This window comes from Gallinula chloropus (genome assembly GCF_964237585.1).
Source record: "Gallinula chloropus genome assembly, chromosome: 10".
Classification (NCBI taxonomy): domain Eukaryota; kingdom Metazoa; phylum Chordata; class Aves; order Gruiformes; family Rallidae; genus Gallinula; species Gallinula chloropus.
Window position 1 is genome coordinate 10,232,052 of NC_140095.1, and position 12,569 is coordinate 10,244,620.

The 12,569-nt window shown below is 42.6% G+C and overlaps 1 protein-coding gene across 1 annotated transcript; it reads right to left on the reverse strand.

Annotated features, from left to right (window-relative positions):
* Nucleotides 1-5,033: 5,033 nt before the first annotated feature.
* On the reverse strand, nt 5,034-11,869 carry LOC311195430 (keratinocyte-associated transmembrane protein 2; the record flags this gene model as incomplete). The annotated part of the gene is made up of 3 exons (XM_084268828.1): nt 5,034-6,605; nt 8,347-8,936; nt 11,770-11,869. 3 exons carry the CDS (start codon nt 11,867-11,869, stop codon nt 6,474-6,476), a joined length of 822 nt encoding a protein of 273 aa, XP_084124954.1. The 3' UTR covers nt 5,034-6,473.
* Nucleotides 11,870-12,569: the final 700 nt, after the last annotated feature.

Sequence of the window (12,569 nt, forward strand, 5' to 3'; positions counted from 1 at the left end):
GACATTTATACACTCTGTGTCTGAAAGGTTGAACAAAAACCAGTACAAGGACTCCTCCTTAAAGGACAATTGATTGGAAAGGAAAAGGTCTAAGAATGATGCTATTAGTTCTGCTGCTTTGTGGTGGCCAGGATATACAGCCTTGAAGATTACTGCTCTATCAGCCTTACAGGAGGATTTAGCACTCCCATAAAGCTACTCAGCCTTAGAGGAGCTCAAAACACAGCTCCAGTTTGGATTTGGGGCAGGAGAGGGAAGCTGCTGGGCCAAGCTGGGGCTATGGTGTTAGGGGACCACGCACACACCACCGCTGCCGTGGGGCAGCATCCCCCCTTTGCCACCCTGCTCAGGTGTTTCCCTCCCAGAAAACCATCACATGAACCGACCCAAACCAAAAGAAACCTCAAATCCTCAGCGCAGCTCAGCAACAAACCACAGTGCTATGCTCAAACTGCAAGTACCAGTTCCTCACCTGGACCCTATAAAGTAAAACACTCTTGCTTGGGCTCAGCTTTATGACATAGCAAAATAACAACTTTATGAGACACCAGATTAACAGTTTGCTGCTGTCAAATGAGGAACACTCCTACCTCTGTCCTTAACGCTCCCATCAGCTGCCATGAATCCACTCTGGCACTGATCTTCCTAACCTGAGACTTGGGAGATCCCTGACCAACGTTTCATCCACCTTGGTCTGCAGCTTCCCATTTGGAGCTAAGATTTCCCAAGGCTGAGTTACAGCTGTGCAAGTAACCCCCTTCTCCTTCTAATATTGATAGTAATCCACATTAGAGCCACAGAATTATCCCTTTTCCCTGTTACTTTTGTAGCATTTACATTTATTTAAGAGCTATCACATTTTTCATCTCCACATTGCAAATTAATTCCCTGTAACTCAAACCACCCTGCTCAGATAAACCTTTCTCAACTCATCCTGTACACAACTGAGCAGCAGTCAAGGACAGTTGGCTTAGCTGAATAATATGTACTGGTGCTAAATGAAAATTAAACTATAAATATTTTAAAATAGCTGATTTCCTGGCTAGTAAAAGTGAAATGTATCATTTGTTTAAACCGTCCCATTCATTATTTCTCTCCTCGTTTCATAAAACCCAACCACTAACGAGAACCTACATAAATAGAGCTTCAGCTTTCATCTTGAGAAGTTTAATCAGAAAGCTCTTCAGGAATATTTTATTCCTTTTATCAGAATACTGATGGAAGTCATAATTCACCTTAATGGGAGAAAGTTTCCTTTCTTCAGTAAAGAAATCCATCAAGCCATTTCCAGTTGGTGAGATCTGACATCAATCTGCTTGCTTTTTCCTCTATTTGATCTCAGCACTTTATGAATTTTTGATTGCTTGCTCTTAATTTTCCACAAGCAAATTCAATTAAAGCCATTAAAAAACAGTAGTTCAACCCTGATTACCTCATCAGCAAATGGCTCTTTTATTGCACAACGGATGACATACGCCCCACTTCCCTGGTGCTGCTGGAGCCCTTATAAAACTGGATCATGAGGAACCTTTCCCCCTTTATTGGTGCTATTAGGAAATGGTGTATCTACCACCCAAGGCACTTCCCCATTTCAGACAGGGCTATAGCAAAAGTAGTAAATCTCTTTGGCGGGTAAAAAAGTCATTGTGTGCATTTCAAACCTCATGTCTGTACAAGGGTCAGTTCTTTTTTACAGTACCAAGGTGGCACAGTGATACGCAAGTGCCCTGGAGAAGCCATTCAGCCCCGTCGTTAGCCAGGGCAGAGGTGACAGGTCACTATTTTCCATCCTTTTTCCAACTTCATTTCTGGTATTTTCTTCCTACAAGCAAAGGTGAGCAAGTACACGCCATGCTGTTCATTTGGTATTCACCTTTCCAGGACCCAAATCACCAATGGAAATGGTTCTGCAGCCTCTGTTATGCTGGCACTGTTGGCTGGATACCGGAGCAGATCAGTGGTGGTTTGAAGAATAGTTACATTCCACAAGCATCACTATCTAAATTAACTTCCTTAGATGCATCTACAAACTCTCTGCTGTTTATGTGCAAACCCATCCCTTGGGGCAGCTGCTACAAGCACTGTCAACCATAGCAGACAATCATAGAATTGTTTAGGTTGGAAAAGACCCTTAAGATTGTCAAGTCTAACTGTTAACACAGCACTGCCAAGGCCACCACTAGCCCACATCCCTGAGCACCACATCTATGTGCCTTTTAAATCCCACCAGGGATAGGGACTCACCACTTCCCTGGGCAGCCTGTGCCAGTGCTTGATAACACACTCAGTGAAATTTTCCTCACATCCAATCTGAACCTCCCCTGGCACAACTTGAGGCCATTTCCTCTCATCCTGTCCCTTGGGCGACAAAGCCCCACCTGGCTACACCCTCCCTTCAGTTAGTTGTAGACTGACCACATCCGGTCTCATCCTTCACTTTCCCAGACTGAACAGCCCCAGTTCCCTTAGCTGCTCCCCATCAGACTCATGCTCCAGACCACTCACCAGCTTTGCTGCCCATCTTCAGAGGAGCCCAAACCTGAACCCAGAACTCAAGGGGCCAGTGCCAAGTGCAGGGGACGGTCAGCTTGCAGTCATGCTGCCCACACATTCTGACACAGGCCAGCCAGGATGCTGCTGGCTTTCTTGGCCACACTGCTGGCTTGTAGGTCCTCTTCTGCCAGCAGCTTTCCAGCCACTCTGTCCTCAGCCTGTAGCATTCCTGGGGTTGTTGTGATCCAAGTGCAGGGTCCGGCCCTGAGCCTTGTTGAACCTCATACCCTTGACCTCAGCCCATGATCCAGCCTGTCCAGATCCCTCTGTAGAGTCTTCTTACCGTTAAACAGATCAATGCTCCAGCCCAACTTGGTGTTGTCTGCAAACTTACTGAGGGTGCCTTTGATTCTCTTGTCCAGACCATTGATAAGGATATCAAAGAGAACTGGCACAGGGGAATACCACTTGTGACCTTCCACCAGCTGGATTTAACTCCATTCACCACAACAGTTCAGGCCAGGCCATCCAGCCAATTTTTTGGCCAGCAAAGCATATGGCTGTGCAAGCCATGAGTTACTCAGTCCAGGTAGACAAGCACCACAGTCTTCCCTTCATCTACTAACTGGTCACTTGGTCACAGATCAGGTTGGTCAAGAAAGACCTGCCTTTCACAAACCCTTGGTTACCCTGTACATGCCACACAATGGCACTCAAGATGATCTGCTCCAGAACCTTACCCAGCACTGAGTTCAGACTGAGATGTATTTCCCTGGACTCTCCTTCTCGCACCAAGATATGGGAGCAAGATTCACCACGAAGTACTTAAAAAACATCAGCATCCTAGAAGTGAATTTATTAGACAATTCCCCAAATGAAACCCTCTGTTTCAAGAACTTGAGGGATTTCAAATTCATGTTCATTCTCTGTGAACTTAAAAACATTCAAATAAGCTGCCCTATAGTAGAAGTAATAAAGAACCTTATTAATAAACATTTGTATAAATATTTAAAAGAAATTTTTCTTACTTGTGAGATGAAGAGGAAGCACACAATAGCTAGAGAAAGCCAAGAGTAACTACTCATCTTAAGCGCCCGAAGTACTTGGGTGACATAAAGCTGCTAGAGAAGACATGCATGCTAACCATGATGTCACAACCTCAACTATCAGTTGCCCAAATCAAAAGGTTTCAGTACTGATACAACTATCAAGAGCAGAAAGCTCAAGATACAATTTTCTCCTTTAAGGTAACTTCACACAAGAGCATCTTCAGAGAAGACAGTTAAATGGACATTTCAAAAGAGAATTTATTAACATCTGCAGTGAGCTGGAGTCCATCAGGCCTAAATACTGTTTGGTGCACCTAATGAATACTAAATCTGCAGGACAAGTATTGTCACAGCACTGCTAAACAGAAGAGCATTTTAAAATGCAACGGCTGCAAAACAAACTGGGAAGAAGCAGGTTTAGTAATTGAGTTGACATTAGGCCTTTGACAGTTTTCCCTGTAACTCTCACAAAAAGCAATCTTGCTATTAGCTGCGTGCACTCCTCCTCCTCCAGTAAAAGTTACAGGGTTTTAAATGAGTGGGTTTGTTGGAAGGAACAGCTCCAAAGCTGGAAAGCTAATAAATTTCTCTCCCTACCAAGTCTTTGCACAAGGACAAACAATTTGAGGGCAGGCAAGGAAATGTGCAAAAAATTTTCCACCAATATATTAAGGTATAGTCTTACAAAGGAAAATAAAGGACACTGTTACTCATTCAGAAAGCCTGGAAGAAAAACATTTAAGATTGGTAAATCTTAAATGCTTCAAGAGCTTTGGAAGTCATCCAAGATGGAATAAGGTAACACATCTATGAACTCCAGAAATCAACAAATGATGCCTTATTTTACTGATTAAGGTTGGTATTTATATTCTACATTTTTTTTATAATAGCTAGCATTCCAGACAGTGAAGTGGCTGAAAATGTAGTGCCTCCCTTGATGGCTCTAACTCACGGGATGGGTTGAAGAGAAAGTGACACGGGTACCACATGCAGTCAGGCACTGGGGTACCTCGTTCTACATAAGGCCAGTGGTACCGAGCTGAAAGGAAGCACAAGTGTTCTGCAGGAGGTAAACATTCTACTGCACACGTTATGGATGTTGAGGAGGAAGCTGCTGAACTTCCTGTGTGTGAAAATAGCAGCTGCCTCCTCTCCAATTCCAACATTCACACCTTTCCCTTTGGATCCAGACCACAGTAGTCTTACACTTTAACAAGGGTATATTCAGGTAACAGTTTAATGTATCTTCCACCCAAATTAATTATATAACTTAGGTAAAAAATTACTTGTTAAAGAACGTATTAATTCCTACAACCTAAAACATTTCATTCAAGCCTTACTATCTACCCTAGATACCATTTAAAAGCTGCATAAAGCAAAACTCTGTACACCCCCTACACAGAGTGATAGTTTGGAACTGGTTGTCACATCATAAACAAGCTCTTTATCACAAGGTACTGTATAAAAGCAGGGAAACAGTTTAAATAAAAATACAAGCTTATTATTGTCATTTATTTTAAAAACCTTATTCAAAATATTAAATGATACAAGTCCAAATACGATAAAAATTACTGCAAGAAAAGAGTTTGGGGATATTTTGTTTGTGCTTTACTGCTTGTGGTTATGAAAAGAACGCATTAATAGCAGGATTTAGAACTACTAGCACTTCATTTGTAAGATAGTCTCATGCCTTCAGACTCCTCATGCCATAAAGTTGATTTTTTCAAAGTGTTACATAACTACTTGAATACCAAGTCATTAATTATGGGGCTCTGGATCCACCATTATTTACATATTTATCAGTTTGAAAACTAAATCACAAACAGAATGTACAGAAAAACTAAGATTTTATATTTTACAACTCATGAAAACATAAATAATGAAAAGTACAAAAGACAAGGTAAAAAAAATAATCTACTGTACCAGTAACTCGATTTACATTAATGCATAAATGTTTGTCAAAAATTAAGAGTGTGCTGTCCACAGACTGGCAGCCCCATACAGCTTTACTGTCACCTGCATGTTACCTGGGTCAGAATAACAACAAAGTATTCTCACAGTCTCAGGCCTCTCCCCTTTACGATATAACAAACCATGTAACTGTTTCCCACGCATCCTAAAGTTCAACAGAAAACTTCTATGTATTGAAAGCCAGTCAACTGTCTATATTTTAGTAGGATTATTCAACAAGGCTTGTTTTCCATTCATTAATTACAAAGGTAATGAAACAGTCATAAAGAGCATTAGAGAAAAAAACTGGACAATCAAGAAGTTGCATACCTTCACAAAGATCTTGAACATTTTAAAGTACATTATATAACTTCTGATATAAAATGGTTCCCACATTATTATTTTTTAAATTATTTGCCACATGAGCACATACAGAAATGATGAAATTGCCATGCTAGCTATTCTACCTAAAACAGGATCAAGTTATGCAACAAGAACAGAATTAAAAAAACCCAACATGAAAGATTTGCAGCATCAGGATTTAAGCAGAGAAAAAAAGTAATTATATTTTAAGTTTGCAATATAGTGGGATTTATGAGCCATATAAGTGATTAGCAAAGAGATTATTAATTAGATTTAGTGATGCCAAAGTCATTAATTTATTAGACCTAAAATATTTTATGCTTGTTTTCTGTAGTACCACTATTAAGACTGCTCCAGACAGAAGGGATGATGCTTAATGAATGGAAAGAGCACTAATTATTAAACTCTGTATCTTTATAGTTGATATAAAACCTGACCAAAGTAGCAAACAGATGTATCATGCCCTTGATCTTGCATGAGATTTAATCTCAAAAACATCCAGGTCAAAGAGAGTACATCTCATTTCAGTACAAGCAGCATATTTAGAATACCTGAATATCATTACAAGACTAGGCAGGCAAAGAGTGATAAGTTCAGCAAACTCAAATCACAGTGCTTTCAAAATACATAGTCATTAGTTATTTTCAGGGAAGGCATTGCTTCGTTAACGTTTTGATCTAAACGATGATATTCTACCGTCCGAGAGCACAGGCCATCCCTCCACCTTCGGCTCTGGACCAACAGGAAGATCTGAAAGAGAAAGCATCCAACTCACATAGTGGTATGGAGAAACATTTTTGGGTTTGATAGCTTAATAGCTGTGTTGGTATCCCAGTCCTACCCCTGGATCCCAGCAGTGGCATCACTGTCACTATAAAACACAGCACTGGTAGTCAGCAGTTTCCACACTGCCCTTGCCAGCAAGTCACTGACTGGCAACCTCAGCTGCAGTTTGGCAAAAACCACAGCCTTCAACCCAAAAAAAAATACACATGCAGCTTCAGAACATACAGGCTATTAGACTATCCTCAGGTGGTGACATTTCCTACTTTATTCATCTTGCCTACTCTGGCATTTCCCCCTTGTTAACAATAATCGTGTTACTGGTGCTGAAACAAAGGCGAGAGAAGCAGCAACGGTGTAATTTGATAAACCACTTCTGCCTCACAGCTCAGTGCCCCCTTCAGCAGTATCAGCAGAGCAGTTAAAGAGGTGACACAATAAATCAAAGCACTCGAGTGATCAGATTTTTAAATGTCTATTACCTTCACCCTATTTAGCCTTGTTTCTTACCAACATCATCTAAGAATCCACTTTACTATACAGGGCAACTATATGGGCAAAAGGGGAAATCAGATGCTGGTAAGTGGAGAGAAAAAGGAGAACCTAAACCCAGCATGACTGCTGTCTTGCACAAACAGATGCCACTATTTATGTACTTAAAGTACTAATGGTTTTTTTCTGCTCCCAAAATTATTTCCAAGTGCTAAAACACAGTATCAACAGATAGCTTTTCAATTACCCACACGATACAAGCATTTTATGTCACTTATGTAGCAAAGAGAACGCATTTTTAATCACTTATTTGAATTTCCCTTAAATTTTCAAATACAAGTCAATCATTTTCCCCCATAATGACCTGGCAATGCACATTCTGGATACACCACTACACTGTGAAGCAGAGGTTTGTGCTGCTGTGATTTTTCAGCTGTGTTCCTTTCAGAGCCCCCCAAACCCTTGATCAAATCAGCATTCTCTACAAGGATAAGCACTCTGTTTTCCTCCTATCTAAAAACTAGCCCAGGACTTAATTGCACATTTGTGCATACATCCGTCTGTGTGGGGTCTGGCTGGGCTGAGTTCATTCTCTATGCCAGCAACGTATTCTGAAGTAACACTAATCAAGCTACTTCTGACATGCTGAGAATGAGTTTGTCCTGAAGAAACAGTTACCTGAAAACACACTAACTTTGGGCTTCTCTACATCTGGAAATAGCATAAAACATTTCTGAGAAGTCTGTAGTCAAATACTCAGAAGATCTGATGTAAAGACCACCTTAAACTGAATACTTATTACAAGGATTATCACAGTCGTAACAAGAGTGCTCCTGCACCATCTGGGATTAAACCTCCCTTAACGTCCTGTTTATTATCTCGTGCAGAAACAATATTAGTTACACAATCACTCAACTCGGCTCAGGTTTCATTTATAGAACTCATGTTGTACACTGTCACTGCCCATTACTGACCTGACCCGTTACATTACTGATGCTATCAATTAATTCATTTTCTAACCCACAATGCTTGATCCAAGTTTATTTTCATTGTGCAGATAAAAGCGATAGTAACGATCTGAATTTTAGTATAACAACACTAAGCAAAGATTTCTTTCTCCAAAAATCTAAGTTCCTCTTATAAAAAAGGGTACAAGGAATGCAACTTCATTTTAAATACTAAAGCTGTTTCTCCCAACCTTTCCCAGCATACCTACCTTCCTCTTATTGTGATAGGTGACATAAACAACCGCTACTATGAAGGCAACTACAACCAGGTGAAAAAAGAAATGGCTGTCTTCTTCCTCTTCCAACCCCGTGACAGATATATCTTTTATCTTCTCATCAAGGGACTTGATTTCTTCGTTGTAATTACTAATGGTGATAGAGTTGTCCCGTTCTGGCATGTCTAGGTTGTACCTGGAATTCGATGTCATTTCATAAGAACCATAGTCATCTCCTCCATCTGTCTCCATCGTTTCTTTTATGACGGGCGGTGAACTATTTAGTGTGTCTTTCAAATCTGTTAGAAGATCTTCTTCCTCAATTTTAGTATCTTCAGAAGCATCAACATCCATCTGAGATACAGGACTAGCAGTCACCTCTTGAGAGAGAACGTTGGGTGGGGAATCACCTCTTCCTGTAGATGGTTTCTCTGTGGCCACCAAACTGATTTTTGTTGGGAATGCCCCTTTGCTTCCTGGGGTTGTAGTCTGCGTACTCTCTGCCAAATTCTGCAATCTGTTTAGTGTTTCATTCTCACTTTTAGAAGAAATATTTTTTTGAAGCATATCCACTTTCACAGAATCTGAGAAAAGGATGAAAACCAGTCAATATTAAGCACAAGGCCCCAACTTTTCTCATGACCTCAGCTATAAATGAAAATTATTGCAAGGCATTTACTTTGCAGACAAGAAATCGTATGAAGAACAGGGCATATTGCACACTGCAAACTTTTCAGAATTCATATGCAGAAATACTCACTCCCTTACTTCAGCAACTTCAAAAGAGAAGTCTTTTGTAGGACAGGAATTAAAGCTTGAAAGCACATGGTTACTAGAATAGTATTTGGCATGCATATTTTCCAGACTCAGAACTTCAAAGACATGTCCCCTCCTCTTGTAGAATCACGCACGATTAGTATTTTCTCCATCAATGAACTGCTCCTCCCACAGAATCTGCTGAGGTCTAGAGAAGCTGTTCTTGGTAAAGTTTTTCCTGCAGTTAGAATTATCTTTCACCCCTGCATATTTTGCCAGCAAAACCAAATGAGAACATACTGCAATGTTTCCTTCAGTCAGGATGCAAGTTCCTAGCATCTCCTCCCTGGTGCTTTTTCCTTGAATTTTAGAAAGAGAAACAGATTTCCAACCTTATGTTAACATTAATTAAATTACTGAACCACTGATTAAAAAACAAGGCTGAAGAAAGGTCAATCTGCTTGCATATGCTCCTGAAGGAAAACCTTTTGTTGGCAGCAAATTATTATGATAGAAGTCAGCAGCAGTGCTGCAAACAGGGTAATCTTAGGTAAACTGATAACCTCTCCAGGACTAGGACAGATTTGCAAAACTAGATAAAAACCTCAAGGTGAATGTTAAAACCACACACAGGGACCACCACCACCTACTCTATCTAAAAGAAGGTACAGAGGGAGCTTATAGCCCAATGTTTTTTAATCCTAAAAAAAATGAGAGCAAGCTACTCATGTTTAGGGCACTTCCTGTTCAAACCAAGAAGCATCTCAAAATGAAGAACTCATTTTAGACTTTCAGTACACAGCAAAGTTGGAATAGTGGAAGCACTCCTCTTGTATTTTGGCATTCCAAACTATTCTTAGTTTTTTTCATTTTTAAAAAGTAACAGCACCTTCATTAAACACTCCCAAGGAGCTTCCTGGTTCACTGGAAAATTACAGCTTCTAGAAACGAAGCATTCAACCAACTGCTTGTGTCAAATTACTCATAAGTAAAATATACAGAGAACGCTGAATCGTGTTATTCATGAAACGTGTATTTACAGAGGTTCAGGTACAACAGACTTCTCCTTGTTTACATGGCATACTCTTCCAGCAATGAATTACTCTTTAACCCACTGTAAAGCAGAGAAGACTCAACTAATCCCACTCAAACTAGACGTTACAGTGCTCCTCTGCTACAGCTTCAAGTCAATCATTTACATTTAACACAATTATTGCTGAAGAAATTATCAGTTTTAATTATTATATTGACATTAAATCGTTCAGTTCTTGTACAGAACAAGCTCTGGGAATTCCTATCTCCCCTCAGAAGTCAAGCCAGCTAATTGCATACATGGAGATATGTGTGAGGAAAGGTAGCTGCAAGATGGTTTTGTATTTATTGGCATGTTATGAGTGAGAACAGTAGTCCTTACTGCTACCAAATAGACAAAAAGTATTAGAAAGTAATAGCTTAATTTTGTTGAGGTACAAATGAGCATATTTTGCCCACAGAACTACCCTGTATGTATCCTGACACTTCAAACTATTCTTAAACTCACTTTACCTGGAAAGTTTTAGGAGATATGCTTAAATGCAAGAGATTCCCACCAGCACATGCTGCAGCTTCAGAATGAGAAAGGAGAATTTCCTATTACTCATAAAAGAATTTTTTGTTGTTTTAAAAGGAGTGGTAAGTTTAGCAACTACACCACAATTGATTTATGACATCTGTGGAAAACTATTCGGCATTACAAACGGTGGTTGCACTGTTACACAGTGCACACAGGTTACACAACACTGTCAGATGATTTTAGACACAGTGTTTGCACTCCAGAGATGCCTCAGCTTCAGAAAGAGATAGCAACATTTTGTCTTGGTGACAGAAGTAGCAACACAGTCCTCTGAGCAAAGACAATACATAAAAACATCTGACAGGGTCAAAATTAACTTCTGGGGGAAATTACTTCTTAGAATTGAAGATGTTCTGTGACCTTTGAAATTAAAAGCTCTTGGTTTCCTCCAGGTCTACATCCTGCATCCTGAACCTCTTCCTTCATTACTGCCTACCCGACAGGCCAGGCAAGGGGCCACACAAACAGAGATGGTTTGGAAATGCTGGGTGCCAAGAAAGGAACTGCCAGCTCAAAACACCACCCTTCGCTCCACCAGTAACCCCCCTTCTCTTCACTGCCCAACCAGCACTTCACCTAAACAAAGAAGAATTAACCGCCCTCGAAAGGCGGTTTCTCACAGGGCTACAGCCGGTCTGCGGGGAAGTGCGAGAAAGAAATGAGACTCAAGCAGCAGCCAGTCAAACCGATCTTCACAGCGCCCAGAGAAACCCCGGCGAGCCAGTCCCGGGCAGGCGGCCCGTTCTCCCGCAGCGCTCCGGCCCCCGCTGCCACCGGCGCTCTCTCCCTCTCTCTGTCCGCCAAAACCCGGCCGAAGCCGGTTCCTGGGCAGGGCCCTGCCGCCCCGAGGCAGGCCCCACCGGCGGCCCCTGCGCACAGCCGATGCGGCCTACCGGGACCGACGAGCGGGCTCCGCCGGCCACAGAGACCTTTAGGCCTAAAAGCGCTGAAGCCGAGTCCGGTGAAAGATCAGCGGGGCGACCGCGCAGCACCCGCAGCCCCCCACCCAGCCGGCCGCCCAGGCCCGGCCCACTCCCCGCCGCGCTCACCGGAGGCTTCATCGCCGCGGGCCGCCAGAAGCCAGCCGCACAGCAGCAGGAGGCAGAGAGCACGGCCCGCCGGGACTCCCCTTTCACCGGCGGCCGCCATCTTCCCGGACCCCCCCGCGACGTGGCGATAGCACCTCCCCCGGCGCTCGGAGGAGGGCACGGCGCCTGCGCGGCAGGGCGGAACCCCGCGTGCCGCCGGTGAAGCGCTCGCGCATGCGCCCGGGCGGGAAGGTTCCACATTGGGGCTGAGGCGAGTATGGCCGGGCAGCGATTGCTAGCGCCTGCGGGGCGGCCCGAGCGGGAGGGTTCCATCCCTGACAGAAAGTGGGGTCAGGGAGAGGCAGGCCTTAGGAGTTGGGCTGTCCCCACAAGGCCACGGCCCTGGGAAGCTCTTCACCAGGCCACTGTCTGCATGCGTGAATAGGCATGGTGCTGGAGCAGTCACAAAAGCTTTTTGCAGAATAAAGTTTTAAGTATGGGAAAACAGCCACTGTGTTACCCTAGATTGCGTACAGCCTGCCCAAGAACACCCAACAAGCCCATCTCACACTTCCGCACAAGAGTAAATATATCAGGAAACAAAGTGTAAGGATGGAGAAAAACAATTTTACAGCATGAATGGACTTGGAAGGTGAAGGCTTTGCTGTTCTTGCCTGAAATGAGGTGATCCAAGCCCTAACAGAAGCCTTGGAGCTGATCATGGGAGGACAAATTCCAGAACAAAGTGTCTTAAGCATGAGAAAAATCAAGAGTGAGTAGCCTAAAAGCCTACGGGGACACAGACATGCATGGCATACAGT